Source organism: Pogoniulus pusillus, chromosome 5, assembly GCF_015220805.1.
Source record: "Pogoniulus pusillus isolate bPogPus1 chromosome 5, bPogPus1.pri, whole genome shotgun sequence".
Lineage (NCBI taxonomy): Eukaryota > Metazoa > Chordata > Aves > Piciformes > Lybiidae > Pogoniulus > Pogoniulus pusillus.
The window spans coordinates 10,203,321-10,228,025 of NC_087268.1; the positions used below are offsets into that span (position 1 = coordinate 10,203,321).

Below are 24,705 nucleotides of genomic sequence, written 5' to 3' on the forward strand. Positions count from 1 at the left end.
ACCTCTATACTCAGAATCCAACCCTCAACCTCATACCATCATGGCTATTAGGAATCCTGACTACTCTTTTCCTATGAGTAACAGCCCCCAAGGCCATCTTCACCCAAACTCTGTAACAAAAGTGAAGTGGTAGCCAACATTTACCTTGAGGATACTTTCAGATCACTTCTTTGCCACCTGCACCAGACATGCAGGTGCTCAGACTTGTGTGGATCTAGTCCATCCTGATCAACTTTCTCCCACAGTACACTGAGAAGGAACACAACTCAAAGATGCACTGAAGCAGGATCTCTGCTTATTGTCAGCTAAGATCTAGAAGCTGCTGTAGTCTCACAAGGTCTACAGTTACATTTATTGACCATGGGAGTAAGCAAGGTAAATATAATTTTTAGCTCTTTCACTTGCACAGAAGATATTTCCTAGTCTGCTCTTCTGTCTAACCAGCTTCCTAAAGGAGCTTGAACTACCAGAAATTTGTTGCAGTAGACAACAAAAAAAGTAGACTTCAGCCAAAGATGGGGATGATACTAACTGATAAAAGGCCTCAAAGTCATCTTCTTGTCCTTACTCTCCCTTTTGCTTTCTCATAACACTGAGACAGCATCAAGTAATGACTAATGAGCAAGATAAAATAGTTCTTCACTGTGAAGTACCACTATCTTGAAAGGATTTATTTTGACAAAGAGAACCACATCTGATAAAAGTAAATACTTCATTTAAATCTTGCCTAGTCTTCCAGTAATCCCCAGGTCCGTTTTGGAAGCTCTCAGAAGTCAGTTTTCAAAGTTGTGGGTTTTTTTTTTAGTTTTGTTTTAAATAAACCAAAGATTTCAACTATGGAAAAAAAAATTATAGGTTTTTATGTTACGTTTATAACAAGGCTTTTAAAGAAAATAGTTACAGGTATTCAACTGCATCAGACTTCAAAAGGAGAAAAAAATATTACACGTACAATACAAAAATACAAAAAAAAATCAGAACTTACAAACTCAATAGCCTAAGTGGTCAGTTTTCCTAAAATAACAGTAACTAAAAAAATACACTTCAAGATGCACTTTCCTTTCTGCACTTGCAGTTTCAACTCTAGCATGAAGAAAAGGTTTTAGAGGCAGGATGAAAGCGATTAACACACTGATTTCTGTGACCAGTTCCAGACTAAAATTCATTTAGGGCTTGACACTATCAGGTATTCGAGTTTAAAAAGAACTGCAAGGGTTTTTCTGGTAGGTATGAGTGGTGGTGTTGATAATTTCTTAGGTTTGCTACAAAATGATTCCAAATGATTCAATGGAAATGAGACTGAAATTTAGACTAAGTTTGAAATCTTACATCACTGTCCTGCAGGCTGAAAGCTGGGAAATTAAACTGACCAGAAAATACAATTGTCTGCCTTCTGCGTTCATTTCCAACAGGTGAGGGAAGGTTGAATTTTCTTTCTGAAGCTGATACTTGTTAAGAAGCGTTAGGATCGCAAGTCCAGAATGTATTCTTCTTGAACCTGATAGTGTCCACTGAGGTCAGAGACATCAAGGCATTTCACTTTAAATGGCAAGAACGGGAAAGTGCATCTTAAGATTTCTCATACTTAAGCAGTGAGTTACCAATTTTTGGTGTGGCTTTTATTTCCTTCTAGGCATAGTAAAGTAAAAATATTTCAACCAAATCTGAAGCTTCATGTCCATTAGCTTGTCTTTTTTTTGGTGGTGGCCTTTGTTGTACCACAAAGAACTGCTAACAAGCACTACTCAAAGCTAATGATTTAGGAGGAGCACACTGAAAATACTGCTTTAGCTCTGCAGTGAATATTCTTTACAGACTGTATCTAATATACAGACAAGGCCCATTTCCTTAGGGTGAAACAGGTCACAGAAGGTTACACATTCTACATGAAGTTTGAAACAAAATTAGAGCTAAGTTATCAGAGCCACTCAGAGTAAAGTCATTCCTAGACTGCAGAGACTTAACAAAAAGTAACTGCAGGGAGAAAAAAAAATATTCCAGGCTGTTCTTATTATTATAACCAAATTAATAGTCCAGTAACACTTCTAGCACAAGACAATCCTCACTCTTTCTAGCAGTATTCCTAGGAGTCAGCAGTTTCTCCTGTTGCGAAGAGGGAGCCAGAAGCGAGAATGCAGGAGCATTCAATGTCAACCTTATTAAAGAGACAGTAACCTTTTTTATCCATCCTTAATTCATCACTGACCAATTAAGAAAAAAAAAAAAAACCTTAAAAAGGTACCACTCCAATTTCTTTTATTATCTGTAACCTTTTGAAACTAATAACATGGAACTACAAAATTAGCAAATGCCTTGAAATCTGTATACAAAACATAAATTACCTCTAATTTCAAACTCAGTTATTAGTGTACCACTCAAAAAATCTTAAAAAAGTGGCTCCAAAGATAGTCTCATACCATTCTTAAAAAAGGAAACTGTTCCTTTAATGTTACACCCTCCCCTCCCCCCAAACACCCATCTCTCAATCCACATCATTTAGTTATTTTCATGGTCATGGACGTTTCCAAGATGAGATTTGATATTTCGTTCCCATAGCTTCTGGTTGTCGGAAAAGCCATGCTTTCCTTTGTTGAAGGAATTTGGTCCTGCTGAGGTTGGTGTATCCCTGCAAGAAGCAGAACAAGGTCAGTTGAGAAAGTCAGCTCGACTGGAGAAATTTGGGCAATGTCATACTCAAAACACCAACTCCAACTTGCTGCCTGAAGCTACTACACATTTCTTCCTGTTGTATCTCCTTCTCCTCTACTCTGCCCTAAAGAGGTCTCATCTGGAATATGTGTCCAGTTCTGGGCTCCGCAGTTCAAGAGCGACAGCGACATATTATAGCAAGTCCAACAGAGGCTATGAGGATGATAAAAGGACTGGAATATCTGTCTGACAAGGATATGCTGAGATACATGGAGCTGTTTAGCCTAGAGAAGGGAGGATTGAGAGATCTTAAATATATCACCGATGTCTGAAGGGTGGGTGTCAAGAAAGGGCCAGTCTCTTTTCAGTGTTGCCCAGTGACGGGCTAAGGGGCAGTACACACGAACTGGAACATGGGAAGTTCCACCTTAACAGGTGGAAAGAATTTCATCCTGCAAGGGTGCTGGTGCCCTGGACCAGGCTGCCTAGAGAGGTGGTAGAGTCTCCTTCTCTAGTGACTTTCTATACCTGCCCAGTCATGTTCCTGTGTGACCTGCCCTTGGCAATTCTGCTTTGGCATGGGGGCTGGACTTGACCTCCAGAGGTCCCTTCTGTGATTCTAGGATATCAGTCATCACTATTATCAACTATAACTGGTCCCAGAACCAACCTCAACTGTAGCACCTCAACTCAAAGCAATCAGATGGGGCAGAAGAGGTGGGAGTAGCAGAAATTACTGTTAGATCTGAAAAATTTGTTGCAAGGGATGAAAAAACCCTGAGGATCCAAATATGTTATTAGTTAAAAAAATACTGACCACTAAAGCAGTTTATCATTATAAGCACTTTTAAATATATAATCCTCCTCTGCAAATATCCCTTTAGGACACTGGACAAATACAACTTTCGGATTGGCCCTCTATTGTCTCAAATTTGTGGCAAGCAGAAGAATTTTATATATAAACAGATACAGATATATATTTGTTTTAAAAATAAACAAAAGATTCTTTGTCTCTCTGAAAGACAGTGATTCTCATCTTCCCCTTGCATGGGAGCCTAAAAATCTGACTAGACTACCTGACTTCAGGGAAACTGATAAAATGGAAAACCAGAAAACACAAAGTTCAACAGTACAAATGTACACTACTAATTTTAACCTACAGCTGAGATATTTGACAAGATCTGCATTGAAATCTTGTTTCTTGAGGAAAAAAAAATGGAACCTATTCTATCTTCCTAAGATATCTACAAGACCTGACCTGTACTGGAGGAGCTATTCTCACACACCCTTCTCCAAACCACAGTTCAAAGCTGACCTACCTTCCAATGTTCTTCATGCGCATCTTTGCTTCTGGAGGCATTTCTTCTGGTTCACTCTGCAGAGAGAAATGAGGTGAGAAGTGTGGCTGGGTTCTGCCTTTTGAATATCTCAAATGCCAGACACAATGAAGTATGGACTACAGCCCTGAGGCAAAACAAAGTGATGTAGGACCAGAAGCTCTACAAGGTTATAGAAGGAAATACAAATTCTTCTGTTCACCTCTGAATAAGAAGGGATGCCAACATTACAATAAAATATTTACCAAACAAGAGAAGCACAACTTTTCTTTTCCTCCCCCTTATCACGCCCAGAGAAGGCAACCATTAATTTGAATTATGGCATGCAGCTCATTCTTAAGGAAGTTACCAGCACTTCAATGATTTCTTAAAACACAGAGCTACAAAGCTTTATGTTCTTAAACATTGGCACAAGAGATGTCTCCAGGTTGAAAATCTATTGACCTTTATGTAAAGAATCTCACAGGACCCACTCTCTCTGCCTAACTCTAACCTACACCAATGGTAATTTTAAGTTATGTTGATTGGTGGCTTATTACTCACATCTTCATCCTCATTGAAAGCTGCTGCTACAGAAAGGGTTTTTGGAGCAAGGGTTGGAACAGGCTCTTTAGGCTTCTGAAAAAGACCAAATACACAAGTAAAGTAAGTGAAAAAAAAAAAACAAAAAAACCTGTTCTTGGTATTTTAACTATCTTGGTAAAACAAACATCTTCACTGAAATGGGCAATGAGGGGGGAAGAGTGTTTCCATCTGAATCAAGCTGATAAAGGTTTCTCTCTAACAACACAGGAAAATGGCTGCCCATTTGTGCTAGATGCACTCTGAAAGGCAAGCCAAGATCGCTCATATTACAATTCCCCAGGAGTAAGTCTTAACTTTCTAGCACACTGCAGGGGTATACCATCACTGCTGCACGATGCGAACAATCAGACCAGAACAAGTGGTGCTATTCAGAATGTTACTGTGTCACTTGCCATGACACTACTGGAGTATTCTAATCCACCAATGCCAGGAAGATGGACATGTTTTTTTCTTGTAACAACAGAACAACTTTCTGGATTAGAACTGATCAGTACTTTCAAAATAGTATGTGTGTATCTCATAGTCAGGTTAATATAAAGCTCTTTAGAAAAAGTAGTATTTTCATTTCCCATAAATGCCTGCCTTTATTTAAAGGAAAAGAAACTCTCAAACTCACAGCTGTTACATTTAATACAGCCGAGACATCAAACTTAACTTTCATACCACTAAAAAGCACTCAGTCGTCAGCAACAGTTCTCCAGTACTACCCACTATCTACATCAGACAAAAACACTGCTTCCTCCACTTTTACTTTCTTGGGGATTATTTCACCTACATTCACAGCTTTGAAGCTGATGTTGCAATGAAGTCCTTAGTTAAGCATCCACAGCTACTCCTTACCCAGAGTGTATAAATACTGTGCCATTTTTTAGAGCTTCAGCTCCACAGGAACAGGTAAAACATACCAAGAAAAGCAAATAAAAACAAAACCCAAAAAATAACAACTAAAAAAAACCCCAAACAACAACAAAACAAACAAACAAAAAAACCCAACTGGAAATCAACAGGGTAAGTTTCAGCACTGTCCAGTTTTGTGCAGTCAGCCACCCACTAAATTCAGTGAGCCAGAAATCCCTGAGCCAAATTTATTGCCACCGGAAATATACTTCTACAAGAGAAATCAGAGCTTGCTAGTGGCTCAGAGAAGGGAATTCTGTCATTTTTTCCAAAGTCTGCGCTGACCTGATAGCATTCATACCCTAGAATGTTGTCAGCCAACATCTCTCTCCCATCTCAAAGTGACAGAGAACTCTTTCCATCTTTTGCAATCTGTAAATGCTGGCAATGCATGTGCAAGCTTCACAATTACAGTTTGAATTAAATCCCGAGAAGGACTTATAATGTAGCCACCACAGTGGTATGTGGGAAGTGTAAACACGCTGCATTAGAAAGGCAGCATCTGGCTTGTCTTCACCCAAGCTAGCAGAGGACTATCTCAGTAGCAGAGAGAATCAGCAGATTAAAATCTGAAGAAGCACAAGGATTACCTTGTACTGGGTGACAGAAGGGATCACAACCTCAGAAACTTATGTGACAAAGATCAATCTCTTGCATACAGCACAAAAGAATTGTACTGACCTTGCAGAGAACAGGCAAAGTCATGGAAAACAAAACTGGATTTCTCCAAAATGAAATGAGATCTTTGGAGTGGAAGGCAACCTAGCAAACCATCTAGGACAATGCCTGCTTTCTGGTAGCTTTAATTGTCCTATACAATGAAGCTTCCACCATTCATTTCAAAGCGTCAGGAAATATCTAAATCGCCTGAACAGTTTACCGAGTCTGCTCATAGCCCTCAGGACATTATTGCAGACTAATCAGATCTCATTACAAAATTATTTTGTATAACCAAACATCCACAGTTCATTTTAATCAAGTCTTACACTTACTGAGACACCAATCACCTTGAAGTACTTATGCATGCATGACTAGTAGGCCCCACAATGCTTTCTGAAAGGTTATTCAAGTTACCCCCAGGCAAATCAAGGCTTTTCCTCTGCAAGGAATCCTTCCCAAAGTACCTCCCCCCTTGGTAAAACTGAAATCCTTCACACAACTTACGTTTGATCCTAGTTTGATGGATATTGCAGATGCCTTCTTTGCTGTCTGACTGCCTATGGCAAATCCAAACTTGGACATTTTGGCAGGAGCAGGCTTTGTGGTAAAGTCTTCAGCTTCTTCATTAGCTGCCCGTTTCTCTGCACTGCGACTCGAACTTTCTCCTCCATTACTGGAAGAAACAGTCTTAGTTTTCACAGGTTTTTCTGCCTCTTCTTCAGGTCCTGGTGAAGTCGAAACAACTTACCAAGATGAGCTATTTTTACTGAGCAGATTGATGGGAGCAGCAACCTCAAAAAGCATTATACTCTGGGTGCAATAGGTAAGGTGGTTTTAGTGACAACAGTTGCCACCAATGTACACTTTAGTAGACAGCAAAACACAAAACAGGAGAAGAAACTGCAATGTCTCCACTACTTCTTGTGTCTGAGTCATGAACACAATCTTGAAGCATCATCTCTTTATTTAGTAGGTAAGTCAAAGTTCGTGTAGTAAATTTTATGTAGATGACTAAATCTTTTTTAGGGTTTAAGCTGCCATAGATAAGCTTTCAATTTTTGAAGCCAAATTTCAAATCTAGAGGAGATAATCTAAATTAAAATTAATTTCACTAAATATCTACTGTCCATGCCAGTCTCTAGGCTTGTCTGGCACAACTCTAAAATCATGAGGTTGGCTGTCTCAATCATGTTTCAAGTCACTGCTTGTCCATATCTCATCTGTAATAAATCTGCCAAGCTCTGCTTGAGGAAGGAATCAGCACAAGAGAAACATATATACAGATTTCATCTTTTCTGGTTTTGTAAGTCATGGTAAAACACAGCAGTTGAACAATGATCCACAAAGGAAAAAAAAACATTCAAATCACATTTTCTTTCCCAGGTGCTTGTCTTCTTCAGCTACACCAAAAGATAAAGGTGTCCTTGGGAAACTTACTCTGAACATAGCAAATGCTCCAGCAAAAACCTTCTTCTCTGTTCTACAGTTAAAAAATTACTGGAGTAGCAAAAGGAAAGAAAACACACCCATACCCACACACTGCAGAATGGACAGGAAAGTCCTTATACTATCACCCACCATGCTGGGTGCTAGGTTGGACTGGATGATCTTGGAGGTCTCTTCCAACCTGGTTGATTCTGTGATTCTATCAGGCTAAGAAAAATTGAAGCTAACACCATTTCATCATTATTTCAAGTAGAAAACAGGATCCTCCATGCACAGCAATTTCAGAAAGCTCTTTGTACTGCTCTCTAACATAAAAAAAAAAACCCTGCTAAGGTAGAGCAATGGGAGAAGCTAGTCTGAATCATGGATCAAAAAGACTGCAGCTCTGAGGAAAAAAAGGAAGCCAACAACATCAAGACAAACTAGAGGACACCATCTATATATATTTTTCTGCTATTGCCCAAACCATAAGCAGGAAAACATCTTTGTACTCTATTATTCTAGCTATCAAGTTGAAAATTGACTAGTACAAAAATGAATTATTCAACTTTGGAAACATGGCAGATCACAAAAAAAACCACAAAACCAAAAAAAACCAAAAAAAAAAAAAACAACCCACCCCCAAACAACTTTAATCCTTTTATTTTAAAATGGTACTATCTGCACCACTAGAAATCTGAGCCAGAAAGGATAGATGTAAAAGTGACATAGAAAGGAGGATTGAGACAATAAAGAGAAACAAGCAAAATTTACACAAGTGACCTTGGGTGCTGACTGATGTCTTAGTGTGCTGTTTCCTCAACAGCAGCCTGCAAGGCTATGGGTTCTTTACAGCTACTCCACAAAATTGTATTAAACAGTATAGAATGGCAAGTTCAGTTTAGGTACGCTAGACACTACAAGGCAATTCCAGGGTAGGAAGATGATTTGCTGGACTTGTGAGCCTAAAAGCTTTCTTTTCCATAAGACACAAAATCCACAGCAGTCCCAATCTCAGGGCACACAGGACTAGTCCAGGTTCCTAAACTAATGCTAGCGTTAAGCTAACTACATCACAACTTGGTATTTTGACTACAAATTTTAGAACATTACTAAGCATAAGCTGAAGCCTAACACAATCTCCCCACAACTGTTTTCTTGACAAAATATTAAACAGCTTCTCTCTCAAAATTAGTTCTTACCACTACTTCATTCCAAGTGTTACTTCTAGGAGGCTCAATTCAGGACAAAGTGTAGACCACTGAAAGGAATACTCTTAACTTGCTAAAGCAGCAATGAAGGGTGTAGGACTGTTTGGGTTGGTGGGAAGGAAGCTGCTGTACTGTTGTGTTTCTGAGAAAACAGGAATGTAGAACTATACTGTCCATTAAGCAAGTACACTCCATGTATCTTTTCAAGGTACTAAACTTTGTTACTATTTCCTAGAGATGTCACAGAGGCCTTTTTTTTATAAGCTACGGAAAGCACTAGTACTACTTCAAAAATTATTCTGAGCAGTGCTATTTCCATGAAGCACAGCAATAAAAAGCTGTCCTAATTCACAGATGAGTTTTCCTCCATAAGCAACAAGGTACATAAGTGAACAGCTTCCACTAGCTAGTCTAGGTGGTGACAAGACTGTTGATTTTTCCAGCACAGTATTTCATAGATTCATAAAATGGTCTGGGATGGAAGGGATCTTAAAGATCTTTTAAGCCCCCTGCTATGGGCAGGGTCATCTCATTGATCCAGGTCTTGTCCAACCTGGCCCTGAACAACTTGAGGCAGGAGGCATCCACAACCTTTCAGAGCAACCTGTTCTTGTGTCACATCTAAAGAATTCCTTCCTAATACCCAGTCTAAATCTATCTTCCTCAAGCTTCAATCCATTCCCTCTCATCCTCATTACTACAAAAGTCCCCTTTTTAGAAGAGGTTTTTTTTTTTTGTTGGGTTTTTTGGTTTTCAGAAGATCTTTTTTCAGGATTCTCTTGCCCCTGGGAGTGCAACCATTGGTGGTGGTGGGAATAAACCATAAATTTTAAGATAAACTCAACCAGTATTGGGATTTGTTAAAATCTGCTTTCAAAAATCACCATAGAGTAATTACCTTTCCTCAAGGCCAACGTACCAGCATGCAAGATGGTATGGATAACTGACATACTAATGCCATCCAGTGAGTCCATTACTAATACCCAAAAAAAAAAAAAAATCCAAATGCCCAACCAATTAAAAAAAAATCCCCAAACCAAAAGAGAACCATGAGCCAACAAACTACCTAAAATCAACTATTACTGTTCCTATTTTAACAATTATAAAAAATAATATTCACTGTTGAGGCCTTCCTCATTGGTTTACAAGCTTGATTTAATCTGTCAATGGCTGAAAGGAATGCCCTCTGCCTACAGATATATTTAAACAGTAGGGGGGAAAAAAAACAGGAAAGAGAAGCTTAATTTTTGCAAAAATGCTGGCTTCTCGATTTTAAGACAAAGAAGAACAGAGAGGAAGGTGTAGTTACAAAATTGAGGAGAACTGTGCTAGTTTGAAGCTAGCTAGAATGTTTTGGTGAGAAGAACTAGATCATAGGCTGTGAAAGGAAAGCAATGGTGATGTCTACTTCCCTCAGAGTCTTGCTGAAGAAGAAACAAAAACATTAGATAACACTCTTGCCATTTTTCACTCTCTCTGCCTTGGGCTTCTGACTGAGCTGCATCTCCCTAACCTCACCTTCCACTCACCTTTGCTTCTTAACCTTTTGGCTGAACCTCTACTCTTCTTTAGGCCTGGGGTATGGTTGAGAGGGGCAGGGGGAAGGTGCGGGGGGTGGTTGAGAGTCCCTCCTGGGGACTCAGGTTTCTGGGAGGGGAGTTGTGTTTCTGTATTACCTTTTACCTTATCTATTTCTGTCTATAACTGCATCTACTGTAAATATCTGCTTGTATATTGTGCTAGCTGTAAATAAATAGCTTCATTTATATTCCCAGACGGCTGAGTCTAGTCTGGGTGATTTCTAAAGTGGGGGGGTGGGGAACACCCAAACCATCACAAGAACTGACAATAAGTAGTACAGAAGACGCCAGGAATGCCTAGTCATAACATCAGTAAAATGAAAGTTTGCAGATTGCTGTCAAACAAAACAAACCAGGTTGCTTAAAGCAGCAGGTAAGGAATATGCATTGTACCTATTTTTAAAAGGTACCACAGCTATTAAGTGATCATTTCTAAGGCTAATTTCTAGTTGTCTTCATCTTTGCCAGCAACAACAGTCAGCTCTCTCCCCACACACGGCAGAAGCATTCTGCGTGTTTGTTTAAAGGAGAGAAAAACAGCGCATTTACACGGACAAGGGGAAACGACTCCCTTGTTTTTTAAAGCTCCTGTAAGACTGAGACTAATCATCAGGCGTGAAGACAGCGGCCTCAGACCTCGGCCTGTACTCCAGCGCAGACCCCCTCAGGCCCAGGCTGCCTCTTCTCCCCGCAGGGCCGGACATGGCCCGGCCCGGCCCAGGCCTGCCCAGCGCGGGGCGGCACCCCTGAGCTCCCCACCCCGGGTAACCAGCCCAGCCTCCGTGCCCACCCCACAGATCCGCGGCGAGAGGCACTACATGTTCACCTCCTCCGGGCTGCGGCCGCTTCGCCTTCTCGCCCTGAGCTCTGCCGTCCGCCATTTTCCCCCGCCTCCGCCTCCCGCGCCGCGCATGCGTGCCGGCCCGCCCCGGCGCAGCCACTCCGCATGCGCGCCGTCCCTCACGGCGCAGCCACTCCGCATGCGCGCCGTCCCTCACGGCGCAGCCACTCGGCATGCGCGCCGGCCCGCCCCGCCGCAGCCACTCCGCATGCGCGCCGTCCCTCACGGCGCAGCCACTCCGCATGCGCGCCGGCCCGTCCCGGCGCAGCCACTCGCAGCCCTCCCTGACCACGGAGGGAGCGCGGGCGGGGGCCAGGCCGCCATGCAGGCCCCGCCTCTTGCTGCGCAGCCGGAAGACTGTTACCGGAAGCTAGGCTCCCCGAGGCGGCAGGGAGCTGTGGCGCAGAGCCGCAGGGGGTGAGACGCGGAGACAGGGGCTCGGCGGCAGCCACTCGCTCCTTCCCGACGCCGCCCGCTCAAGTGCACAGACCCACATGCAGGCCCCGCGCTGGCAGCCGCTCTGCCCGCCCCCCCTCCCCTGCTTAAGCAGGGCCCTCCCGGCCCTTTACAAACACAAACACGCGTTCACCTGAACAAGAATGGTATTTCCTTCGTCCCCATAGCGCAATCGAGCTCACGGAGCAGAAGAGCCTGGTTTTATTGAGAAATAGCAAGTAACTCCAGCAGCACACGACTCTGGCATCTCTTCCTCACGGGTGGGAGAGGCTGTGCAAGTGAGGTGGTCACTCCAAGGCCTCAGAGGGAGCTGGGAGGCAGCTCTCACCCCTGCCTGAACGACTACCCCAAGGCAATGCTTCGCCTATTAACTGCGCTGGGCACACAGAAGCTGGTCTGTCTCCGTGTTCAGAGGCCCCTATACTACACAAGTGGTGAAAGGACAGTATTGAAGCAGCACATCCCGTTTTCCAAGCCTTCCTGACAAAAGAGGTGAGACAGGGTGTGGATCACCACCAAGTCCTAGTATATTTGAAGTCTACTTTTAAAAATTACTCATATTGTTAAAAGTTTGGGACAAAACCCATCATCTGCCCTCAGGGTAGACAACTAGACTAATTTAAACACCGGTGAAGATGTCACTCCTCATCCTACAGACAGCAGAAAGAACATGTCCATTGTAGTTCTGCAGCCTGAACCCTTCCAGATACAGTAATCTGTACCTTTTCAGCTGTAATAAATACAAAAGGGCTGCTGCTCTTAAGTATTTACAGAACTCTGAGAAATCTACATTATACAGAGAGAAAACAGACACTTGAGAATAAAAGTGTTAATGCAAAAGTATGTAACAGGTTTCTTGGCAGAGTCATGAAATTTGGCTTCCGAAGAGAAGCTTGACTCATGCCAGACTGACCCAGAAATAAAACTGTTTTAACTCTCCAAATGGGTGCTACATTTTAACCATTTGTTTTTAATTCTATTTATTTAATGCTATTAAAGGGCAGTTCATCTACACACCAAAATACGATTACAGAAAATTATGGAGAGGTCTCTTCACTTTTGTTGCAGCTAAACTTCAAGAAAGACTGTGGATGGCCTCCCTTCTCTGCAAACCCAGAGCACTGACGCAGCCTTTGAAGAGCCTTTGCTTTGCTATAATCACCCCTGTCTCAACACAGTTCAAAGGAACAGACTGATACAATTTCTGTAGAACAGGTAACATTAACTCATTACACAATTTCAATACCGTGAATAAACAGCTGGAATACTAAGGTAATCTAAGAAAAAAAATCCCTAACAATTATTCTCTCAAATTTTAGCAACAAAGGCATGTTTTCAGAAATGAAGGCATTTCCAGAATTCCTGAGAATACTGGAACATTCAATGGCACAGTTTGCCCATAAAGTCATTCTCTGCTCCATTTACTATACTTTTTATGTTAGCTTTTTTGAATAGTTCTTGGCAAACTGCTTTCGTATTTCTTCCTGTTTCTTTCCAAGTTTAAGTGTGTTGATCAGGCTTAAGGTTTTTTTCAGTTCATGGACAGGCTTGTTTACAAAGCCAATATGTTTCCTTTTTGGAACAAATTCCAAAGCCTTTTTCCAGTCTCCAGTATCTTTCAAGGTCAGTAAAATATGCATCATTTGATCCAGTGTGAGATTTTTAGCACCACTGCTCCAAAGCAAGTACTTCTCCAGCGGAAGGGCTGCAGTCTCCAGCCCCAGTCGCTTTGCCCGTGCTAAAGAGACTCCTGTTTTTATGCTCTTATCAACCATTGACCCAATAATATAAATTTTATCATGATCAAATGTTTTCATTACTTTGGGAGAATCAGCAGTCAGATAGACAAGCTTATCCTTGGGAAACACTTCTGTGTAGCACTGATCTGTTGCAGTGACAAGCAATCTGTCCCACGCTTCTCTGTAATGCTTGATAAATTCCTTCTGATACAGGCTGTCCTCCTTGAGGTTGCAGAAGTAGATGTGGAATGGATCCACAGATCTTCGATTGAAGCTTTCACTTAACACTATCTGTTTCACTGTATTTGTGACTTCTCGGATGGACATATCTTTTTCATAAGACATGTCAAATACTAGAGATTGTCCAAAGATCATAGACTGAGCAACCCTCCAATTGCATGCTTTATCCATGATGTTGGCCCGAAAATAAATAATTGAATTCTTTTTGGTATTATCCAGTTTTGAATCTTGCTCTTGTTCTTCCAGCTTCCTTTCCCTTTTCTCCATCATCTTTCTTTTGTCATTTTTCTTGTATAGTTCCTTGAGATACAAGTACTTTAAATATTTCTTTTGGGATGACTTGGAAGGACATTCTACAAAGATTTTCAGCTGTTCTTCAGTAATATTTTCTGGAACAGATCTGCCAGCTAGCCTCCACATGTCCAAAAGCTCACGTGCACCAGCCAAAGTGGAAAGCTCCTTATGCTCAGAGACCGTCTCACTGACTTCTTGCAACCCAGACTTCATGACCTTCTTCCATCCATCTAAGTCTATCTTGTCTGAGGGACTGCATGAATTGTCCTGTTTCACACAAAATGATAAACTCAGAGTTCTACTGAGTGGAAAGAAGTCCTTTTTCATCCCATGCTGTGCAGCAAATGGAAGGACAGAACTCCTTACAATTTTTTTCAGGAGTGTATTAGCAGACTGCATACTTATACATGTGCTGTGTTCAAATACTTATCTGCAAAACACAAATAAAAGGGAAAATCAGTTGTCAAAAATCACAAATAAAACACATAGCGATGTTCATCCTTAGTAACACTGACAAATGACAACTTATTGCTCGGAGAATACTAGAAATTCCTGGTTCCACTATTACTTTTCTACCAATTAGAATAAAAATAGTGTATATAGCACTACTGTGAAAAGACACAGAGTGACAGAACCACAGAATGGTAGGAGTTGGAAGGGATCTCTAGGTATGAGTCAAGTCCCCTTACCACAGCAGGATCACCTAGGGCAGGCCACACAGAAATATGTCCAGGAGAGTCTCCAAAGTCTCCAGAGAAGGAAGCCCAGCCCAGGGCTCCAGTACCCTCACAGCAAAGAGGTACTGAGGTGGAACTTCCTGTTTTCTACTATGTGTCCATTGCCCCTCATCTATCATTGGGCACCAGTGAACAAAGACTGACCCCATCTTCTTGACCCTTCAGATACTTATAAACATTAATAAATATCCCATCTCAGACTTCTCCAGGCTAAATGGCCCCAACTCTCTCAGCTTCTCCTCATTGGGCAGATGTTTGAATCCCTTAATCATCCTCATAGCCTCCAATGGACTCTCTCCAGAGAGAGACACAGCAAGCTAGGAATCACTACTGAAACCAGCATGCATTTTACAATGGATCATACTGGTGGCTGACCTTTCATTTCCTCCTGTCAAGATAAAATGAACAACAGAAAAAAAAAATCCAACCAACTTAACATGTTAAGTAAGCATGAAATTAAGAGAAAATCCCTAAATGCTACAGTAGAGGTGTCCACAATCTTACATTTAGGCATTAACCATTGTCTCGGTTCTAATTTAAATTCCCAAAAAGTGATAATAATTAAAAAAAAACACAATAGAATGTCCAGCTTGCAGAAATCAAGGGATGAGTTCCAGAGAAGTTGTAGATACCTCACCCGTGGAAGTGTTGAAGAGCAGGTTGGATGGGGCCTCGGGCAACCTGGTCTAGTAGGAGGTGTCTCTGCCCATGACAGAGGGGTTGGCACTAGATGACCTTTAATGTCGCTTCCAACTCAAATCACTCTATCGCTCCTCAACTAACTTAGACTACTGGGGCTCCAATTAAGTTAACAGTTGAAAGGCAGATTTGCGATCTGAATACTTCCTAACAGCTTTTGATGAAAACCCTTCGCTGCTCAAAACCTGCAGAATTCGGTACCTCCCCAGCTCAGATGCCTCCACACGGATGTTCGAGTGCCAAAGGCAAAGCAGGATGAGCAGCAGCGATGTGGCTCTTCAACAGAGCAGCACTGCGAGCTCCTTACTAACTTCGAACCCGGCCCACAGCCGAATCGAACCGTGAAAAGCCTCTCTGAGGACACTGGCTAGCCGCGCTGGGCAAAGCGGCCTGCGGCTCACCGCGCCGCGGGCCCGACAAGCGCCTGCCGTGGAAAGCCGAGCCTGGGAAGCATGACAAGAAAGCGAAAGGCCGCTCCTAAGGTCCTTGGAGGGGACCACCGGAGCGCCGAGGAGGGGAGTATGAGGTCGGTCCCGCGGGCGAGCCTTTGTCGCCGTTAACGCTCAGTGGCAGGAAACACGGGTCGGAGGAGGCCTCACCCTCCAGCGTCTGCGCCCGCACCTGCTCCAGCTCCGGCCGCGCTGCAGCCCGCCTGGCCTCCGGCTCGTCCCGCCTGAGGAGGGAAAGGCGCGAGCGGGCCGACGCAGCTACCAACCGCTCCGCGGTAGCACCACCCCGGCTGTCCTCTGGGACTCACCTCAGGGCGAGCGGGCTCCACATGCGCGGGGACTGCCGGCCTGCCGCGCCGCGGTGCTGTGCAACCCGACTGTCCGCAGCGTTACACGCCCGCACGGCGGAGGTTCCGGGCCTCTCTTCCGCCCCAGCGTAGGAGCCTGCGCGGTACCATGACCCGGTGGGGCAGAGGTAGCGGTGTGCGCCGGGAATCCGGCGCCGGCTCTATGCCGGGCTGCCAGAGGGGCCCTGGAGCGAAGGGAGAGGGGGGGGGTGAGGCCTGGCCCCGCCGCAGTCCTGGGAGCGGCTAAGGAGTGAGCCAAAGGCTGTGAGCGCCAGGCGGGTGTCAGCTCAGCGGGGAGGTCGGCGATTTCGATCCTTTTTTTTGTCAAACATCATGGAGAATTTTCTCTTGGTTTTGACACGGGATGGTCTGGGGGGTTGTTTTATTTTGTTTTAGTTGTTTGGGTTTTTTTTCTGTCAGGTAAGGATTTTAGTGAAAGCCGCGGTCTGTCGAGATGAGTTTTCTGCTGCCCAAGCTGACCTGTAAGAGGGAAGTGGATCAGGCAATAAAAACGGTGGCCGAGAAGGTTTTGGTTCTCCGGTTTGGAAGAGATAACGATGCTGTTTGCCTGCAGCTCGACGATATTGTAAGAACTAATTTTGTATTCCTCTTCTTCCCGTTTTTGTTTCCTTCCTTTTAATAAACTCTACTAAGTATATGTGATACATACGAAAGAATGCCAGGTATTGCTTTTGGATGCCTTATGAACATTTTAATTACAAGTGTTAAAATGAAATAATACTATATCGCTGAAACTGTTTGAAAATCAAGCAAATGTTATTGTAGTGGCTGTAGAAAGTGCTATAGGCTGGGGACTGAGTGGCTGGAGAGCAGCCAGGAAGAAAGGGACCTGGGGGTACTGATAGATAGTAGCTGAAGATGAGCCAGCAGTGTGCCCAGGTGGCCAAGAGAGCCAATGGCATCCTGGCCTGCATCAGGAACAGTGTGGCCAGTAGGACAAGGGAGGTTTTTCTTCCCCTGTACTCAGCACTGGTCAGGCCACACCTTGAGTGCTGTGTCCAGTTCTGGGCTCCTCAATTCAAGAGAGATGTTGAGGTGCTGGAACATGTCCAGAGAAGGGCAACAAAGCTGGTGAGGGGCCTGGAGCACAAATCCTATGAGGAGAGGTTGAGGGAGCTGGGCCTGTTTAGCCTGGAGAAGAGGAGGCTCAGGGGTGATCTTATTACTGTCTACAACTACCTGAAGGGGCATTGTAGCCAGGTGGGGGGTGGCCTCTTCTCCCAGGCAACCAAGGGGACACAGTCTCAAGTTGTGCCAGGGTAGGTATAGGCTGGATATTAGGAAGAAGTTCTTCACAGAGAGAGTGATTTGCCATTGGAATGGGCTGCCCAGGGAGGTGGTGGAGGCACCGTCCCTGGGGGTCTTCAAGAAAAGACTGGATGAGGCACTTAGTGCCATGGTCTAGTTGATTGGTTAGGGCTGGGTGCTAGGTTGGCCTGGATGATCTTGTAGGTCTCTTCCAACCTGGTTGATTCTATGATTCTATGAAGTGGGTAAGACATTCCAGTCATGGCGAAACTGATACAACGTAAAAGAAATGGGCTTTATAAAGTTTGCCACCCTTTTTCTACTTGGGTGTCAATCCATTTAACATCCAGTTTTCCTCTCCAGCTTGCAAAAACAGCTCATGACCTGAGTAAAATGGCAGTCATTTACCTGGTGGATGTCAACGAGGTTCCAGTCTACACCCAGTATTTTGACATCAGTTATATTCCATCTACTGTATTTTTTTTCAATGGACAACACATGAAGGTTGATTATGGGTATGTTTTCCTACGTGGCATTTTCCATTATGTGTGTAAGAATTAGCCTTTTTTCTCTAGGTTAGTGTGTCTGGGGAAGATAGCATCTGAAAACTGCAATGTTATTACCAACATCTGCATTAAGAACTCTGTAAGAAGCCATAAGGAACTTTAAGGTATTTTGAAATATCCCCTGATGCTATAAGTAGGTATTAGCTGTGAAACATGCCTGACTTTGCAGAAAATACTACAGTTAAAGTGTTTGACCTGATGTTATACTGTTTATGACTTTGGAGGTCACAGTATATTCCAGTTCTGGTTATGATGTAAATGACCAGATCGAAACTCATAATGTCATTATATATATTATCTTGCCTTTAGGTGTTTTTTGCTTTGAATGCTTTATCATTACAATTCTATCTTTATCTTATGCTTATAATTAGGTCTCCAGATCACACCAAATTTGTAGGAAGCTTCAAAACAAAGCAAGACTTTATAGATCTGATTGAAGTGATTTACCGTGGAGCCATGCGTGGAAAGCTCATTGTGAGAAGTCCTATTGATCCCAATAACATTCCTAAATATGATCTTCTCTACCAAGGAATTTAATGGGCTGCCCAGAGGTAAAGAATTATAGACATGGCCAATGTTCTAGACCTATTTTTCCTTCAAGCATTTTTGGCCACCTTTGAACACCATGGGACAGTTTGAAGGATCGTATTGGTCTCTTTCTGAAAACAGAGATTCTGTCACCTCATACTTCTCTCCTAAACAAGCAACATGTGCATGTGTCGAATTCAAGCAAGTGACTGTTAAGTTGCTTGTTGACCAGCACCTACGATACAGGCAAGTGGTATGCATCCTCAGTGACAGCATCTCCAACTAAAATGTCATGTAGTCTATTAATTGTCTATTTAACACCATTTTCATTCAACTGACTCTGCCTTTCCAATGGAATTGTACACTTTTACCCATTACTGGATAACAGGATGGAAGCTTTTTCAAATGGTATTAGAGGTTACTGAAATCTAAAATGGATGTAAACAGAAAAGGGAAATATTACTGTTCTATCTTATAATATTACTGGGCTTTGACTAAAATGGGAACTGAAGGTATAGAACAAAGTTTTGTCATCCTTCAGAAGTCTTTCGTAGCTGCTGAACACTTTTTGATTCCCACTGGATTAAACTGTTTTATTTACAATTGCTTAAAACTTTATTTGCTTGTTTAAATTGCAAACTTTGAGTATAAACATTTAAAACCTGTCTCTATTTCCCACCTGTCTAAAATTAAACAGCTGGGAGAAAACAAAGACATTCTACAGCATCAGTTTGGTAACTGTGGGTTGCTGGAGTATTGTGTTTCTGTAGCATCTCCTGCCCAGTAACCTCACTGGTTTAATTTGCTTTAAAAGGAAAGTTACTTTAGCTCGCTGCATCATGTTTGGGGCATAGCATCTCTTGACCGGTGTGAAGGTAGTAGTACATAGTTCTCTGAATTATTGTTCAACTTGACAAAAATACTTCAAGGAGGAAGATGAATGTTTGAGCCTTTGAAAGCTGGAATTGTGGGATTGGACAAAGATGACCTTTGAGGGTCCCTTTCAACCAATCCTGTGAAAGATTTTCACAGAATGAGAGAACATATGGGATTGAAAGTGGCCTCGAAAGATCATCTAGTCCACCCCCTCTGCCAGAGCAGGGATCACCTGCTAATAGCATGGAAGAAATAGAGCCTTTACATGTTGCCTTTTTTTCTTTTTTTAATTCCAGATTTGTCATTTTAATGAAAGCTGTGCACTTAAGCAAGTGTTTTCCTGTTAGTTAGGATTAGTAGGGTCATCAGCTGCAGAATGTTTATTCAAAAAACGAAAACAGGTGAGAGTTGTTAAGGTATACCATCTTGATTTTGGACAACTTTAAATTCCACAGCTAGCTGAAGACTTGTGGCTAAAAGCTTTCAACAATACACTTCTTTCCTATTAGTAAACTTGGTTTTATGTTTCTCAAAATCAAGCAAACTAGCTTTAAATTTACAACTTTAAGTTGCTCCACACTGAGATAAAGGTCCTTAGATGACCACTACCAAAAATGAATCAGTATACCTTTATTTGTTGCTTCTCTTTTGTTGCGCTGCTTCTGGTTGTGACAGATGATGTCTTGGCTTTCAGTGTGTTCTTCACATACTTAAAGATGGCACGTAGGCAGCAGGAGGGTGCTAAACCATACTTTTCTGTTCCAGCAGAGACAGTGGGGCAGTTCACTTTCATGCGAGAGCCTACAGCTTTATTTAGATGCTTCCTGCTCGACACCCATTCACGGCAGCATTTCTGCATCCATTCTTGTATTTGTGGATCACTTCCAGTCTGGTGCTGTGTGTTGTGCATAGAGTCAATGAATGCCACAGAGCACACTTTATTCATTACCTCCCATTTTCTCTGTGCCAGCAGATCTACTAACACCAAGCCACCATAACCATGGGCAACAAAGGCCACATTCTTAGCCACACTCTTTGAAATGAAATTATCCCATACATATATGGTATGTTCCTTGGGGCTGCTGCTGCCCCTTTTGGGGATCCAGCAGACAGACTGTGTAGAAGTTAGTGCTTCTTCCCTGGCAGAAGTGTTTAATTTTTCAGTCTTTAGAGCAGTGAAGTTGTCATTGGGATTAAGCACAATCACTCCCATGTGGGTTCTGAAGGCCAGTTGATAAATGGGATCTGTGTTCCATGCCACAGGCCCTCGCTGACAATTGTCCTCTGCCCCCACTGTCCAGCACGGAAAACTCCATGATCTTGAAGAAGCACAATTAGGCTAGAGGAACTTGTTAATGCATCCTTGCTCATGAAAAAGAAACTTCTTGGTTCATCCTCTGTAGCATCAGTAGGAATATAAACCTTTTGCAGCATGCAGACTCTTTCCAGGAGCTCATAAACATATTGAGTAATCATGTGTCCCAAAACTTGATAGCGCTTGTGATTCTGCTCAGGTGCAGTCTTGTAATAATTGAAAATAAAGGGCTCATTTGTATTCAGATGCCTCAGTTCTCCTTTTGTATTAAAGTCATACATCAGTTCCTCTTGATACTCTGAGCCTTCTCTTAGTTTTCTCAAGCTTAATTCCTGCGGTATTTGTAACCACTACAAATTAAGAACACCGTGTCAATGTAGTGATAGACCTCCATGCAATACCTGCATAAAGAAAACTCGTTGTATTAGAGTTCATATTTAAAAGTAGCTACAAAGTATTCATTAATACAAACTGTCTCTTGTTGGTCTGTAGTAAACCGTCTGCTTGTAAAGTCTCTCTCAATAATGCTTTACATTCCCCACAGTTATTAGTATTTTAAAATTAATTTGTCCTCCTAACACAACAAATGTGTTTTGGCAAATTGTTTAGATTATAATGGTTATATTTGGCAAATACATTGGTACAAGCTATTACATATCTTAGAATCATAGAACAACTAGGTGGGAAGAGACCTCCAAGACATCCAGTCCAACCTAGCACCCAGCCCTATCCAGTCAACTAGGACCATGGCACTAAGTGCCTCATCCAGTCTTTTCTTGACCACCTCCAGAGACGGTGACTCTACCACCCTCCCTGGGCAGCCCCATTCCAATGGCAAATCACTCATCTTTCTTGCTGAAGTAACAGTTTTTTGGATACAGTCACATCCTCATTATGTCAAAACTCACTATACTACCTAATAAAGCTTATTATGAAGAAGGTGATCTGAAAATTTTCAGGTAAGAAAACTTGATCTGAAACCCAACTCCTTCATGGAATGCAAGTTTTCCTGAGTAGGTTGCTAATTGTATTGAAAATTATTTCTTGCACCTCTGAATTAATGAAAAAAAAACTTTGCTTTTCAACACCATATCCATTTTCCTTCTAAGCAGTCTTTATTGGATCAGAGATGTTAAGTCATCTTTTAGCACCATTTTTCCTTCTCTATTAATTGTAAGACCCTTTTTCCTTATCTAATAAGTACACATAAAAAAGGGAGGGGGGAGGCAGACCAAATTCTATGATATGTAAACCATTCACTGTCTTGCCCGTTTCTCAGAGTAGAGACAGCACAAAGAAATTGAAAATGCTTGTATTCAGATTATTGTTTTCATCCTTCAGAAAAGCACGAAAGACGTAAAAGAGTTTGTGGTACTACTGAACTATGGGCAGTTTTCACATAAGAGATGATCTTATCAGTGAGAGAACTACCCATATTCATGTTGTTTTCCCCAGGCAATGAAATGAGAGAGAAATGTGCACAGCTTAAACAAAGATGTCTGTCAAGAAAAGTGAAGCATGAAGGAAGCACTTCACATCACTTAGGAATAGGTAAATGCCGTTTATTCCTAGAGTGGCGTGCACTCCAGGACTTCTTTCTGTCCCTTCCATTTTCTCACTCTTAAAAGGTTGGAAAATTGTAGTTTCCCAACATGCTGTGAACAGAAATTGCTGTGCTCTTACCTCAGCAACTAGCAACAGTGCTGCTCTTTCAGTTGCAAATCAAAGCATGCGAATTTTGAACTACACCTGCTGTCTATAGTACTGGAACCTCCAGGTAAATTCCTCCTTTACAAATATCACTTTACAATGCAATTAAGAAAGGTTTCTGAAGATTCCAGGTGGCACAAATAAATAAATAAATAAATGCAGTTTTACATCAGGCATTGGTATGACTTCCCTTCCTAAAATTGCCTTCAAGTGCAACCTGGACTGTTTTAAAGCGACTTGTAGATTCATTTGAATACACTTACTGGTCTGGAGGACTGGTTTGATTTTAATGTCATTTATAGAAGAAAAAAGCAGCAGTTTAAAATTGTTTTAGATCTATCTGCATAATGCATTTACTTATTTTTGGCAAAACTACTTCCTAAATCAGCATTGCTGTTTGTGCTTCATGGTCTATACATAAATGTAATATTCAAAGGCATTTATTCTGGCAGTCTTTCCAATTGCTATTTTGATGTACATAAATTACTATTTAGGGGGAAAAAATCCCTCTTCCCCTTTTTTGTTTGGACTGTAAGATGCTTTACTTGTAAATGTAGTGTTTGTTTCAGCTAACATTTCTATTCTAATCCTTACTGCATGATAAGTATTACTCTTTTTGAGATTTTCCATTTTAAAACACTTTAGTAAATCCCAACATTACCACGTGTGCTCTTGTAAAATCTGTCATCGTCACAGGCAGAAACCTTTTTCACTCAGGGATTGTAGACAGTTTCTGTGCATGAGAGAAAAAAAAACCATTTTAGGTCAGATTTCCTTGGTTTAGGAAGTATATATTCAAGTATCTATTAAAAAAATAGCAGTTGCTGATACTTAGATGGCCTTAAAATGTTTCATATATCATAGATTTGCCTGGTTGGAAAAGTTCTTAAGATCATCACATCCAGCCATAAACTAATATCTCCCTGTATACAACTGCTAGACTGCATCTTCAGGCTCCTCATCCAAACATCCTTTGAACACCTCCAGGGGTGGTGATTCCACCACCACCTTCCTGGGCAGGCAGTTCCAGTGTCTAGTAATCCTTTCAGTGAAAAATAAATTCCTAATCTCCAACCTGACCCTCCTTGGTGCAACTTGAGTCCATTTAATCTCATCCTACCCCTTTTTACCTGCAGAAGAAACAGACACACATATAGTAGCAAGACAACATTTCGTGTTTGTCGTTTACACCTGAAATTTACACAGTTTTGCTCTGAGTTAAAGCTGAACCTCTCGAGCATGAAACTAAAAAGTTGTCAAAAATAATTTTGCTCAGCTTGCCATAGTTCCATATGAAGGCATTACTAAGAAGACAAAACAGAAGGCTACAATCAAAATTCACAATACAGAGACTGCCCCGGAAAAAGAAAATCCAACAGATAAATGCAAAACTAACCCAACAAACAAATCGTTGCCTACACTTGGCCATAGAAGGGCTTCCCAGGCCATCAACTGTGGTTACACCTGGGTTTATGAGAGTGCTGATGCTAAAGGTCCTCCAGCTGTGTCCATCTTCAGTAAAAGTGCTAACATTTTTCATGATTGCTTACACAAATGTTAGTAATATCTAATGTTTGCTAGCCTGAGCTGCTTTCAGCTGTGCCTTATTGTGTTCACTGAACTACTAATGTTGTTTTTCGTTTGTTCACAGAACTACTATGATAGTGAGCAGGAGCTCTTCTGTCATTTCGTAACTGTCTGTACGCTTGGACTAACAAACAACTAACACAATTAAGGGAACAAGTTATGAAACATCTGCCTTGAGACACTGAGATAAAGACTCTCACAAACCTCTGAGAACCAAACAAAACTGGCTTAGCAGTTTGTCACAGAGCCAAAGTGCTCAACTCAGCATATTCTATAACAGGGGTAAAAAGGACAATATGAGGAAGACTGCCAGCCTTCATCCTGAAGATCCCTAAAGAAGGCCACCAGAAGGTACTGTGCAAGGGGGCTGGGACTGTGGGTGAAGTAGATGTAAAATATTTCTTGGAAATACTTTGAGTGTGTATAACCTTTCTTGGAATTTCTGTGAATGTGCAATGAGTAACATTTAACTGCAAAAAATACAGACCGGGGGTGTGTATGTATGTGGTGGAGAGATCCCCATGCACCAGCACGCTGATAAAGCATACCTGCATTATAACCTTTTGGGTTATAAAGTCCTTTCTCCACGTGTCGACTACTAGTTCGCAAAACTACTGGGTAGCTTGTAAATTGCAGGAAGATGTGTGGCACAGGACACCAATGTCGCCAGTACTTGCTCTGTGCCATGTATGGTCTTTCCCTTCAACT

At 42.0% G+C, this 24,705-nt stretch overlaps 4 protein-coding genes across 6 annotated transcripts; 1 reads left to right on the forward strand and 3 right to left on the reverse strand.

Moving 5' to 3' along the window:
• Positions 1-839: 839 nt before the first annotated feature.
• Positions 840-11,300, reverse strand: PCNP (PEST proteolytic signal containing nuclear protein). Of its 3 annotated transcripts, none has more exons than XM_064143176.1 (5): positions 11,171-11,300; positions 6,633-6,801; positions 4,530-4,604; positions 3,969-4,024; positions 840-2,626 (listed from the first exon to the last, which is right to left on the reverse strand). In XM_064143176.1, exons 1-5 carry the CDS (start codon positions 11,290-11,292, stop codon positions 2,497-2,499), a joined length of 552 nt encoding a protein of 183 aa, XP_063999246.1. In that variant the 5' UTR covers positions 11,293-11,300; the 3' UTR covers positions 840-2,496. The 3 variants fall into 3 exon arrangements, with proteins under 3 accessions (XP_063999246.1, XP_063999245.1, XP_063999247.1); XM_064143175.1 differs by having other exon boundaries at positions 6,633-6,853; positions 11,135-11,280; XM_064143177.1 differs by having other exon boundaries at positions 6,633-6,853; positions 11,171-11,277.
• Positions 11,301-12,604: 1,304 nt separating this feature from the next.
• Positions 12,605-16,358, reverse strand: TRMT10C (tRNA methyltransferase 10C, mitochondrial RNase P subunit). The gene is made up of 2 exons (XM_064143181.1): positions 16,108-16,358; positions 12,605-14,344 (listed from the first exon to the last, which is right to left on the reverse strand). The coding sequence occupies exon 2, from the start codon at positions 14,311-14,313 to the stop codon at positions 13,075-13,077; it is 1,239 nt and encodes a 412-aa protein (XP_063999251.1). The 5' UTR covers positions 14,314-14,344; positions 16,108-16,358; the 3' UTR covers positions 12,605-13,074.
• Positions 16,095-19,122, forward strand: TXNL4B (thioredoxin like 4B). The gene is made up of 3 exons (XM_064143183.1): positions 16,095-16,732; positions 17,779-17,930; positions 18,353-19,122. The coding sequence occupies exons 1-3, from the start codon at positions 16,601-16,603 to the stop codon at positions 18,516-18,518; spliced, it is 450 nt and encodes a 149-aa protein (XP_063999253.1). The 5' UTR covers positions 16,095-16,600; the 3' UTR covers positions 18,519-19,122.
• Positions 19,123-19,758: 636 nt separating this feature from the next.
• Positions 19,759-24,634, reverse strand: LOC135175274 (putative protein ARB2BP). The gene is given in 4 exon segments (XM_064143182.1): positions 19,759-20,618; positions 20,621-21,050; positions 23,072-23,143; positions 24,546-24,634. Coding segments are annotated over 3 exon segments (1,071 nt in total). The 5' UTR covers positions 23,099-23,143; positions 24,546-24,634; the 3' UTR covers positions 19,759-20,004.
• Positions 24,635-24,705: the final 71 nt, after the last annotated feature.

Excerpts from the sequence above, each read along its gene's own strand:
- PCNP (XM_064143175.1), bottom strand. The coding sequence starts at position 11,225 with ATGGCGGACGGCAGAGCTCAGGGCGAGAAGGCGAAGCGGCCGCAGCCC. Across the intron at positions 6,854-11,134 it reads TCTCGCCGCGGATCTGTGGG|GACCTGAAGAAGAGGCAGAA; the intron begins GTGGGCACGGAG and ends CGACTTCACCAG. Across the intron at positions 4,025-4,529 it reads CTTTCAATGAGGATGAAGAT|AGTGAACCAGAAGAAATGCC; the intron begins GTGAGTAATAAG and ends TTCTCTCTGCAG.
- TRMT10C (XM_064143181.1), bottom strand. The coding sequence starts at position 14,313 with ATGCAGTCTGCTAATACACTCCTGAAAAAAATTGTAAGGAGTTCTGTC.
- TXNL4B (XM_064143183.1), top strand. The coding sequence starts at position 16,601 with ATGAGTTTTCTGCTGCCCAAGCTGACCTGTAAGAGGGAAGTGGATCAG. Across the intron at positions 16,733-17,778 it reads GCCTGCAGCTCGACGATATT|CTTGCAAAAACAGCTCATGA; the intron begins GTAAGAACTAAT and ends TTTCCTCTCCAG. Across the intron at positions 17,931-18,352 it reads CACATGAAGGTTGATTATGG|GTCTCCAGATCACACCAAAT; the intron begins GTATGTTTTCCT and ends GCTTATAATTAG.